The sequence below is a fragment of the Dendrobium catenatum genome, unplaced genomic scaffold (genome assembly GCF_001605985.2).
Source record: "Dendrobium catenatum unplaced genomic scaffold, ASM160598v2 fragScaff_scaffold_1338, whole genome shotgun sequence".
Lineage (NCBI taxonomy): Eukaryota > Viridiplantae > Streptophyta > Magnoliopsida > Asparagales > Orchidaceae > Dendrobium > Dendrobium catenatum.
The window spans coordinates 3,169,830-3,182,700 of NW_021319800.1; the positions used below are offsets into that span (position 1 = coordinate 3,169,830).

The 12,871-nt window shown below is 38.9% G+C and overlaps 1 protein-coding gene across 1 annotated transcript; it reads right to left on the reverse strand.

Moving 5' to 3' along the window:
- Positions 1 to 9,961: 9,961 nt before the first annotated feature.
- Positions 9,962 to 11,347, reverse strand: LOC110101490 (uncharacterized mitochondrial protein AtMg00810-like). Its single transcript, XM_020829407.1, has 2 exons — positions 10,853 to 11,347; positions 9,962 to 10,720 (listed from the first exon to the last, which is right to left on the reverse strand). Exons 1-2 carry the CDS (start codon positions 11,345 to 11,347, stop codon positions 9,962 to 9,964), a joined length of 1,254 nt encoding a protein of 417 aa, XP_020685066.1.
- Between the last annotated feature and the right edge of the window lie 1,524 nt (positions 11,348 to 12,871).

Here is a 12,871-nt window from a genome sequence, read left to right on the forward strand (position 1 = left end):
TCAATTCCTATAGCTCTATCTTACAATCCAAAATCCAAATCTACTGCTCTGATACAACTAAAGTCTGTCACGAACCAACCCTATCGGAATGAATCCTATCGCGTCGGGTCACGACGGATGAATTCAGGATCTAGCTTTGGAATTTATTTTCAAACTTTCTTCCCATAATCAGACATACAAAAATATAGAGCTACTAAAACATCCAAATATACAAAAAAGCTCATCCAATATTTTCTTCTTTCTTTCATCAAAATAATCATATACATTACAGTGCATGACTATAAATAGAAAGTACAGAATAGAACAAAAAAGTCATGATTGTACAAAAATCAAAATGACAAAAATATCTAATCTCAGATTAGATATAGAACGGCTAGTCCAAAACCTCCTTTCCTTTTCCAAAACCTAAAAATCATGAAGATAACCACAGTGAGCTAACAGCTCAGCAAGACTACACTAACCAATCAAAATCTCCAGAAACCCTCATATAAAATACTCACAAAAAGCTTTAAAATAGTTTGTTCAAATAGCCGTACATAATTCAGATAATCATATAGAAATCATGTAATCAGACAGAATGTAGATATTTATACAGAACAGAACAGGTAAGATAACAGACTTCAGATATTCACACAGAACAGATAATCAGATGAAAATTGAATAAAAGATACAGAAAAACTGAATCAAATTCATATCACAAAATCGTATAAATCACAAATCACATTCTTCAAATCATATATCAAATCGCATATCAGATCACATATTCCTGACTCAAACAGAATCTCAAAAGATTCTGGCCCCTTATGCCTCTCTTTCCTGACACAGACAAAATCTCAAAGGATTCTAACCCCTTATGCCTCCCTTTGTGCTTACAGCACAAGAATATATCAGATATACAGAACTATAAGATCAGAATTCATTTTCATATTCCCTAACACAGATAGAATCTCAAAGAATTCCGGCCCCCTTATAACTCCCTTCTGATATCATTCAAATCACATCAACGTCAAATTATATTAGATTCAGAGAAATGAGATTCGTATCAGAAAATCCTTAGAGAGTATTATGGCAGACAACAGAAATTCAACAGATCAAAAATCACAGTTTCAAAAAATTATCAAATTACTAGATATCGTGTAAAACATCATTTTAAGACTTTTCTTGTATTGAAGAAATATTTTTCAACTTCCTGAAAATTTTCTATTCGATAAAAACTCTACAAAATTCAAAATACCAGATGAAAACTTTCCAGAAAATACTCAAAACATGCAAAAATATCATTGTTACAACATGCCAAAAGTTACGCGGTAAAAGTTTTACCGGTGCAAATATATACCCATTTTTCGCTAACGGAAATAAAATCTTAAGAAGAAAATCCGTCAAAAATCATATTTCTGAAAATTAAGAAAGGCATAATGTGCCTTACTTCGAGTCAGTCAACTTTCCCAACTACCGCGACGGACGAAAATGGATCGATGATGTCCAAAATGTGAATTTCCTCCTCAATCTCACTTTTCTCTCTCCTCTGTACTTTCTCTCTCTTGAAAAATATCTCAATTCAGATATTTAGAGAACGTGATCGTCTGGACGATATCCCTAGTTCGAACTGGGACGATCTCCTCGGACTCCAATCGTTTAGACGAATATTGCTTACGTCCCTGGACGGTACCCTCGGGTTGCCTTCGTACGAACGATAATTATGATCGTCTTGGGACGATGCTCTCAGGTTGCCAATGTTTTAACTGTTCGTCTCCGACGATCCTCTCTTCATCCGGACGAACCTGGAAGGTAAACTCAAATTAGACCAAAATATACAAGAAAAGAAAAAGAAGGCTTTCACATGATGACTATTTAAATAAAAAATTTTGTGCAGAGTAACACATATAATTTTAAAGATCAAGGCCTATTTATAATCCCAAATTAATTAGAACACAATTACATATTTGGAGTGTTTTGGGCGTGTTGAGCAGGCAACTAAAATGAATCACAACTCTTTTTGAAGAAAAATCTTCTTGATCATGTAGTTGTTAGCTCACCAATATAGGCCGCACCACATAGCAGGACCATAATTCCTTGTATGGCACCACCTTCCATCAGCCGTCTGCAGCAGTCTGACGTTCCATAATAGAAAGCATATTCTACTCAACAAACTATACTCACACGTTCTACTACCTTATATAGACAAGACTTGTAATAGAGAGCGATGGAGTTTTATAATGAAATAGTGATTTTTGCATATAGCATTCTTCTACTGTTCTTTCTTCCATCCTCACTTTTTTATTGCTTTATGTTGTTCTTGATTCATTATAGGTCTTTCATGGTATTAGTGCATTAACACTCAACAGCAATATTCTCCAACACTATGGCAGATCGGGAGTTAGCATCCTCACCAAACCCCAACTCTAACATCTCTGCCACCTTAGCCGATATCACCATTCCCCCTCACCTAAAATATCTCATTTCTAATCTCAAACACAGTTCCTACCCAACTCACCAATGAAAATTATGCTATCTGGAGGCTTCAAATCTACCAACACTTCTCGGCCAACAGATTTGAAGACTATCTCATAGGCCAACAACATCCTCCCACGAACACTTCATCCTTTGACTATTGTCTTTGGCGCCTCATCGATCAAAATCTCATCTCAACACTATTCTCCGCCATATCCCAATATGTTCTACCATACGCCCTAATTATCTCCTCTACCCACTACATTTGGATCACTCTTGAAACAAGATTACAACCCACCAATCGCCCCCGCATCATCCAACTAAAAAATGAGGTCTACAACATTCAAATGTAGGATCATTCCATGACTCAATATCTGGCTCAAGCCAAATCACTTGTGGACAACATCGTGTCGACTAGCTCACATGTTGATTCCGAGGACATCATCTGCTACATACTTAACGGACTTCCTGCTTCCTACAACGCCTTCACCTCCGCCATCAGGATCTCTCTAAATCCACTCATCCTAGACGTCCTCTACTCCCTTTTATATAGCGAAGAGATTAATATTCCCAATCAACAACTCAAAGAATCCACTCAACCATCATAAGCTATAGCTCTGTACTCCACCCGCAACAACCAAGGTCATAGTCGCTACATTAATTCCATGCCATACCACTTCTCTCGTGGTTGAGGCACTCTATAAGCATCATGCCCCCATCCACCTCCAATCTCCCTCAAAACTCCACCACAAATCAGCCCCCGTCCCCTCTATCAAATTTGTGGGAAACCCGAACACTCTACCTTCAACTACTGGCACTGCTACAATCAACAGTTCATTCCCACTACTTTATGGAACCCATGAGCTCTCCTCACTTAACCTCAAACCATCACTATGAATGACTAGGTTCTTGAATCGCCTCCACTCACCTCACTCCATATTTCTCCAACCTCCTTCAGTCTCTGCCTATTTTGGCCCTGATTCCATCTCTATTGCCAACGACAGTGTGCTACCCATTCACAACAGTAGCCATGGTCTCCTTCCTCTACTAGATGCCTCACGTAAGCTCTACCTTCGCCATCTTCACCACATTTTGTCTCTCTCTCACAATCTTCTCTCCATATCTAAACTAACTTCTAGTAATAAGGTCTCTGTCTCATTTAACTCTCATGGATATGTGATTAAGGATCTTCATGAAAACCAAATTCTTCTTCATAGACTCAATGATGATGGCTTGTATCATGTCCATGCCTCTCCTATCAATACACCAACAACACTTCAAGCTACATCCTTCTTAGCTGCTCTCTAGCATGCAAGACTCGGCCATCCGCATAACAGACTACTCTCTACCTTAGCTAGTTATATTCCTACTTTATGTATCTCCCCCCTCCCCCAATCTACATCTCATGTAATATGGTCAAGAGTCACAACTTCCATTTCATGTTAGCTTTTCCAGTTCAACAGCTGCTTTTTAGTTCATCCATTCGAATGTACGGGGTCTGAAACCTATAACTTCTCTTAATGATTACAAATATTATGTCATTTTTATAGATGACTTTATCAAATTCTGTTGGCTCTATCTTATAACCTTTAAGAAAGAAACTTTCACCAAATTTCAACAATTTTGCATTCTAATCAAAATAGTGTTTAACGCCAATATTAAAGCACTTTGGTTAGACGGAGGAGGTGAGTATAGTAGCAACAGTTTCACCTCATACCTACTCAAATAAGGGATCACTCTTCAAGTCAGCAATCCTTAAACACCCGAGCAGAATGGCATGGAAGAACACAGAAATCGTCATCAACTTGACCTTACACATATTCTACTCCATGCTACATGAATACCTCTTCAATACTAGACAGAAGCTCTTTCCACAACCAATTACCTCATCAATCGTCTTCCAACCAAGGCTCTTTCCCTACAAATTCCCTACCATAAACTCCACGACAACCCTCCCACCTACATACATCTTCACACCTTTGGATGTCTTTGTTTTCTCTGGCTACAAACTCAGGCCCCCAATAAATTTTCCCCTCGCTTTCTTGAATTTATATTTCTCGGTTATTCCTCCTCCCATAAAAGCTATCGTTGCCTTCTTCCTCCCACCAATCGAATATACATATCTCACCATGTAGTCTTTCATGAATAGATCTTTTCCTTTCGATTCATCCCTCCCACTACACCCAGTATTCCTGTATCCACTCTCACATCCCCTCTCATTCTTGTTCCCACCTCCACAATACCTTCTCCAACCACCACACCCTCCCCGTACCCACTCTCTTCTCGTCCACCATAAACAATATCTCCACCCCATTCAAGCCCCACCTCATTATGCCCTTCCTTCCTCATACCACCACTCAAAGTTGTGACGCCCCAGGCATCCATAGAGAAAGGATTCGTCTGACATTCTGATCGAACTCCATTCCAGTTGTCTTGCTCGGACCTGAAAGGACGATCCAGTCCAGAAATCATTCCAGAAAACACTACAGAAATCAGCCATTTTCAATGCACTGATCGGCCTGGACGATCTCAACATCGTCCTGGCCGATCCTGGGAGGAAAATCCAATTCAGAGAGGAACAGTAAGGGAACGAGGTCTCACAAAAGTAACTCCTTATCTGAATATGCATTTCCCATTCAACCAACTCATTAGGGACATATAATGCAAACCAAACTAAAATCTGGCATTACTAAACCAAAGTAGATCTTTGATCTGTCTGCAATTTCTTCCCCCAACCTCACTCCCACCAGTACACCCAGGAAATTTGCACACCACATTGGCGGTCAACTATGTCTCATGAGTTCCTTGCTCTCCAAAAGCAAGGAACATGGTCTCTCATCCCCCACCTAATAAACCAATACTTGGATATAAGTGGACTTTCAAGACAAAACTCAATCCAATGGTCAAGTCGATCACTACAAGGCTCGCATCGTTGCACAAGGCTTCAACGAAGAATTTGATATCAACTACACAAAAACTTTAAGCTATGTTTAAAAAATACTTACCATTAAAATTTTCCTAGTTCTTTCTCTTCATCAATGCTGGTCTATTCTACAAATGGACATGTCAAATGCCTTTCTGCATGGTGATCTCCAGGAAGAAGTTTATATGGCCCAAGCACCCAGCTTAATTTATAACTAGTATCCCAATCATGTATGCATGCTTCAAAAATCCATTTACGGCCTTAAGTTGGTGCCTCGACAGTGGTTTCATAAACTTACTTCATTACTCATCCACTTTGGCTTCACCTTCATCAAGGCCGACCTATCCCTCTTATTATCCACCAGATGGAAAACTCAACTATATATACTCTTATATGTAAATGATATCATGCTTACAGGAAATGAGTCCACTACCATTCAAGAATATCTCTCGCATCTTCAATCCACCTTCTCCATCAAGAAACTAGGAGACATCTCTCTTTTCCTTAGCATTCAAGTCGGTCAAACAACCACTAGCATTTTCCTCCATCAGCAACATTATGCTAAAGAAATCTTAGCAGCAGCAGGTTTTGCAATGTGTAAGCCCACAGTGACCCACATGTCACGCAATCCACTAAAAGACCAGACGTTAATCTACCATACAATGATCCACAACACTACCATCATCTGGTAGGCTCACTTCAGTACCTAACCATGATAAGGTCGAATGTTGCCTTCATCTCCAATATCATATGCCAAAGGATGCACAAGCCACATAACTACTCTGGTATGTTTAAGGGATAACTCACTATGGAATGGCTCTCACTATAAGAGATATTCTTCTCAAAACATATGTTGATGTAGACTGGGCAGCAGATCCCTCCATTCACAAGTCTGTCTCAAGTTTCTATACTTTCCTCGGAGACAAACTCATTTCCTGGTGCGTCAAGAAATAAGCCACTGTTGCCAAGTCATCCACCAAAGAAAGATACAGGACTCTTTCCTCGACCATGTCAGACGTCCTTTAGCTTCGCTGTCTCGTAGTAGAGTTTCAACTTCCTCAACTAACTCTAACCATCATCTATTGTGATAACACTTCGGCTATTGCACTCGCCAATAACCTAATATTTTACTCAAGGAATAAACACATTGAGATATATTATCACTTTATTAGTGAGCATATCTTCAACCAGGCCATCGTTGTTTCTCATATTCACTCTGCCGAACAACTAGATAACGTCCTCATAAAACCATAGTCAGAAATTAGATTCCATGATCTGAGATTCAAATTAACCATCCATTACCCAGATGCTTAATTTCCGGTCGGGAGGGGGGGGGGGGGGCTATTAGCTCACCAATACAGGCCGTACCACACTACAGGACCACAACTCCTTATACGACACCACCTTCCATCAGACGTCTGCAGTAGTCTAACATTCCATAACCAAAAGCATATTCCTCTCAACAAACTGTACTCACCTATTCTACTACCTTATATAGACAAGGTTTGTAATAGAGAGCGATCGAGCTTCTTCTCAACGAAATAGTGATTTTTTTCAGATAGCATTCTTCTACTATTCTTTCTTCCATCCTTACTCTTTCATTGCTTTCTGCTATTCTTGCTTCATTACAAGTCTTTTAGTAGCCAATATGGTCACTAAATGGTGAAATCATATATGGCCTTACTTAAAGCCAATTTTCATTATAAGTTTTTATTTTTAATTTCATTTATCTTTGTTTTTGAAATAATGTGATATCTCTTTAGTTACTTTAGTGTTATGTTGTAGCTCCCTGGTTTTGGTTCTCTGCCTATCCATACAGCTAAGGTAGTTATTTTGTATGAGGTTGGGCGGTGAGGAGAAGGTAGTGGTGAATATCATTATGATGGAAACTTTTGAAATGAAATAGCTTTATTTAGGGGAGTTCATGTGTTAGGATTAAATAAATAAAAAATAAATATGATAAAAGTAATGGAGAAAGAATAACAAAATTTATACAAAATTTTGAAAAGGGAAAAATTATGAAACTATGTCACATAAAAAAATCCACAATAAAAAATGAGGACAAATTTTATAGATCTTTCTCCTGACACTCTCTCTCAATAGTCTTTTGCAGCCTTCACTTTCTCACATTACGCCAAAGCATAACCCTCAGTGAGTTTACAAATGGAATTGAGATTTAAATAAACAGTACAGCTCCATCGATCGACACAATTAGATTCCATTAAGAAAGCATCATCTTCCTCAACAAACTCATTTTATTTCATCTCTTATACCTTTGTGTCAAGTGGTACCGAGATTGGATATGGACATCGCGATGAAGTTAAAGATCTTGCCTGGTAGGCCCAATTTCTCTCAATTAATACATTAGACTGACGGGCTGACAATCTTACTCTACATATGTTGAAGATCCTAAACACTATCATATGCAGAATATGCCATTACACAACGGAGAAGCTCATCCTGACAGACATCACCAGTAATACTAGTCCAAGCATGAACGCAAGTCGATTTGCCTTTCTTCAGTGGACTGGCTGAAATATATTGAAACTGTCTTGGAGTATGTAGAGATTCCTGGGTGAAACAGGCGATGCTGATAGCCTATAAGCTCAGATGTGGAGCAGCCAAATGGTGGGAATAGATACAAACACAATAAAGAACCGAAGGAAGCTGGCACACATTCATTCCCAGCAAAGAATGTAGAAGTTGACAAATGTTAATAGTTAGATGCAGTGTATTAACACTGAGTTCTTCAGTGGATCATATCAGATTCATTACATTTGTAAGCCTATGCCAAGTCAACAATGAAGGAAACTTAAATAGAACTCGGCATTTTAACCCAACACATGCAATAGATCATAATAGTTCAACAAAGATTCTTGCATTGCATTTATTTTTATTATTATTATTTTACGCTACTGTAATATAATGCTAATACAGAGAAAAAATATTGATCAAGTGCATATACAAAATTATGGCTACTTAGTACTTGAATGAGAATTTCAAATTAGTTTTATCTAATTTTAGGGAGGGAAAAGCCTTTTATAATATCAATGACTGAAAGAGAATTTAAATGTGAAATTTTCATATTATATAGAGCTATATATAAAATATTTCCAAATGTAGAAGATGAGAGCCAACCGGCTGCCCCCTTTATTCCACCAGTTTCTCACCTAATTGAAGACTCCATGATTAAGATGCCAAACAAAATATTTGATGATACCAAAAAAAAAAAGTAAGTTTAGGCGTATGACATTTTTTAGAGGTATTTATATAGATATCACTCAAGACTATTCCATTTATATATTTAACTCTTAAAATTACTATTTTCTCACATAATACGCAATTCTTTATACAACATATATAACACTATAGAAAAATTAGTGATTTGTAGCAGGCTTTACGACGGAAAAATTTTTCGACAAATTTGCAGCGGATTTGTGGAAGAAATTCAGTCACAAATCTGCCACAAATCCATCACAAATAAGTTTATCTAAATAGATATCCAGCTCATTTCTTTCATTCGCTCTCGGTCTTATTTGTTCCTCCGCACCCGAGCTTGTAGCGACTAGCCACCCTTGTTGATGTTCCTTGCTCGCGAGTCCTTATAAATGTTCATCGGTTTTCCTCTCTTTCATGGCAAATCCGCCGCAATTTGTGAGCCCTTCCCTAAGAGGATCATGTCACGATTTTCATACTTCTTCTTCGTAGTTTATATGCAGCGAGTCTTATTGATGGTCTTCCTAGTGAAGTCCATATGTGGCTTCTTCAATCCAACTGGATCCCATTGCAACTTTCTCATTGTCACCAATGATTTCTTTAGATAAGTTAATGGATTATTATATTATATAAATAGTAAGATTTTTGCTGTAAATTTGTTAAAAAAAAACTCTTCTATTATATATATAAATATCTTTTTTTTTCTAATATAGAAAATTAGCAAAATTATTTTTTAAAAAATAAAGTATATAACTTATGTTTGTTCATGATGCTACAATTATTCTTAAAAATAATGACTAAAAATCAGGACTGAAAACTGATGAAACTTCTTCTTCAATAACCTGCAATAGTAATCAGAACTTTGCAAAAAACAGAGAAGAAAGTATCTGTGTTAGAAGACATAGAGAAGATAGTGGAAAACACTGTTCATCTCATTTCATTCCCCGCCTTTCTTCACAGCACAGCTGTGGTATATTAAGCCGGTGAGGGAGACAGCCTAAACGGCTGTGATTCCTTACAGTCATCCAACGAAGGGAAATTACACCATACAAAAGGTAAACAGAGTAATGGAGCAGACATAAAGAGAACCACGCCGACTTATGTATAAGTAGAGGGTCATATCACGTCTTCTTATCATCCCCCCTCAAGGTAACAGTAGAGGGCTGAACTGTTAGCTTGTCCCGAAGAAAGGAATGCCGCGTTGCACTTAGAGCTTTTGTAAAGATATCAGCTGGTTGATCAGGAGAGCAAATGTGATGCACTTGAATGTGGCCAGCTTGAATGCAATCCCTTATAAAATGAAAGTCTATTTCGATATGCTTTGTACGAGCATGAAATATGGGATTGTTGGCCAAGGCTAAGGCAGAGATGTTAATTATCACAGTAAAGAGGTGTGGGTTGAGTTTGTGACAACTGAAATTCAGAGAGAAGGCGACGAATCCAAATAATGTCACAAGCAGCAGTTGAAAGCGCCCTATACTCTGCTTCAGTAGATGAGCGGGCTACAGAGGTTTGCTTTTTAACTTGCCATGAGATAAGATTGGAGCCAAGAAATGCACAGTAACCAGATATTGATCGGCGGTTGATAGGGTCAGTGGCCCAATCGGAATCAGCAAAGCCTTGTAGAATGAGAGTTGAAGCAGTGATAGGTAAGCCAAGTGACAGGGTACCTTGAATGTAGCGTAAAACGCATTTAAGCAGTAAGTAATGGGATTGAAGAGGACAGTGCATATGCTGACAGAGAAAATTTACTGCAAATGAGAGATCTGGACGTGTGAGTGTTAAGTATTGCAATGCCCCCGTGAGCTGTCTGTAGTGCTCTGGCCGATCATAAGGAGGATCCGGAGAGGATACCTTGGTGAAAGTGGTAGGTAACGATGTTAGCACAGGTTTGCAATCATCCATAGCTGCTTTGTGAAGTATGCTGGCTGCATAGTGCGATTGAGTGAGATGAATTCCATTTGGTATTTCGGATACCTGCAGCCCCAAGAACTGATGTGGCTTGCCTAGATTTCGCATGGAAAACTGAGAGTGCAAGGCTAACAAGAGTTTATCCAGTGCAGCTACTGAATTGCCAGTTACCAGGATATCGTCCACATAGACGATAATATAAAGTCGGACGGTACTGTGCTGTAAGAAAAATAAGGACGGATCGGCAGTGCTCGAGCAAAATCCATACCGAAGTAGATAGGAAGAAAGAGTGAAGAACCACTATCGAGGCGCTTGCTTAAGACCATAAAGGGCCTTTTTTAATAAACAGACATGAGTTGGAAATTGTTTGTCCACAAAACCAGGGGGTTGCTTCATGTAGACAGTCTCAAGAAGAGGTCCATGTAAGAAGGCATTCGAGACATCGAGTTGGTAAAGAGGCCAATGATTTGTGACAGCAACGGTTAAAAATATTCGAATGGTTGGAAATTTAGCAACGGGGCTAAATGTTTCAATATAATCCAAGCCATATTCCTGCTTGAAGCCTTGAGCAACAAGTCTGGCTTTGTAGCGAGCTATGGTACCATTCGAGTGATATTTAGTTTTGAATAGCCATTTGCATCCCAACACATTTGTAGCAGATGTTGACGGAACTAGTATCCATGTGCCTTGAGTTTGAAGAGCTTGAAATTCTTTGCTCATAGCATCTCGCCAGGCAGGGTACTGAATATCTTGAGTAAAACTAGTAGGAGCAGCCGGCACTAGCTCATGATTCAGATCAAGGATTTGCCGAGGCTTTAGATGTCCAGATTTAGCTCTGGTGATCATGGAATGTTTGGTGGGACAGTGGGTAGAAGTAGTAGTATCAGGTTGACTGGAACCAGATAAGGGAGGTTGTGGAGAGACAGTGGTAGCGGGGTGATAAGGTATGTCTAAGGAAGCCGATTGAGAATTTGTGGCTTGTGGCAGAATTGAAGTAGGTTCGGCTGAAGTAGTAAGAGTGTTCTGAGATAATGTGGAGATGGGAATTAATGTGGAGGAATGAACATTCTTAGATGGTATGGGAGAGATAACAGGATTGGAGATTTGTTTAGAAGGAAATGGAAAGATGGTTTCATAAAAACGAACATGTCTAGATATGTAAATCTTGAATGTTTTAATATCTAGGCATTTGTAACCTTTGAATTGAGGAGCATACCCAAGAAAGATGCAAGGTGCCGAGCGAGGGGCAAGTTTATGAGAGAGATGAGTAGTAAACCAAGGTTAGCATAAGCACCCAAAGACACGAAGATGTGAGTAAGTAGGTTGACGGTTATACAGAAGTTCAAGAGGAGATAGATTTTGAGTGGTGGGGGTAGGAATGCAGTTGATTAAATAAACTGCCGTAAATAAAGCTTCAAGCTAGAAATATGGAGGTAGCCGAGCATGAAATAACAAGGCACGAACTGTTTCAAGTAAGTGTCTGTGCTTTCGTTCAGCAACCCCATTTTGTTGAGGGGTATAAGGACAGGATTTTTGATGAATGATACCGGAGCTAAGAAGGTAAGTTTGGAGGGATTTGTTAACAAATTCCCCCCCTCCATCAGTTCTTAGAATTTTAATAGGTTTTTGAAATTGATGTTCCACAAGTGTTTTAAATTGAATAAATTTAGAGTAAACTTCAGATTTGTGATGTAACGAATAAATCCATGAGTATCGACTGTAGTCATCAATGAAAATAACATAGTAACGATAAGATTGCATTGAAGAAGTTGGGGAAGGTCCCCATACATCACTATGAATAAGCTCTAAACATTGAGTTGTACTAGTAGTAGATAAAGTAAACGGTAGCCTAGTGCTTTTTGCTTGTGCACAAGCATTACAAGGAGAAGATAGAGAGCTATGACTAAAAGATAAAACAGTAGATAAACGTTGCTGGCTTGTAGTAGAGGGATGTCCGAGACGCTGATGCCACAGATCATTTGAAGAGGAGGCAGCAAAAAGGGCATTGGCCGAGCCATGAGAGAGTTTGGCGGAAGCAGAAATGTTAACTGGGTAAAGACCATGACGATTGGGTCCTTGGAGAAGAGTCTTGTTGGTCCGGGAGTCCTTAATGGAGAAGCCATGGGCATCAAAAAGCACAAAGCAAGAATTGTCGTTAGTGAGTTTATGAATTGAAAGAAGATTATGAGAGAGATGAGGTACATGAAGTACTTGAGGGAGTGAAAGCTTACGATAGGGAGTGGGTAGCAAACCTTGACCGGTATGAGCAATTGGCAGCTGCTGTCCATTCCCTACCTGAACTTGAGATGAACTGGTGTAAGGTTGCATATTATGCAATGTTGCAGGATTGGCTGTCAGATGCTCTGTTGC

Bases quoted from the DNA above. Each gene is read 5' to 3' on its own strand.
- LOC110101490 (XM_020829407.1), bottom strand. From the start codon at position 11,347: ATGATCACCAGAGCTAAATCTGGACATCTAAAGCCTCGGCAAATCCTT. The intron at 10,721-10,852 runs GTCTGTTTATTA...TTTTTCTTACAG, and splicing joins ACAAACAATTTCCAACTCAT to CACAGTACCGTCCGACTTTA.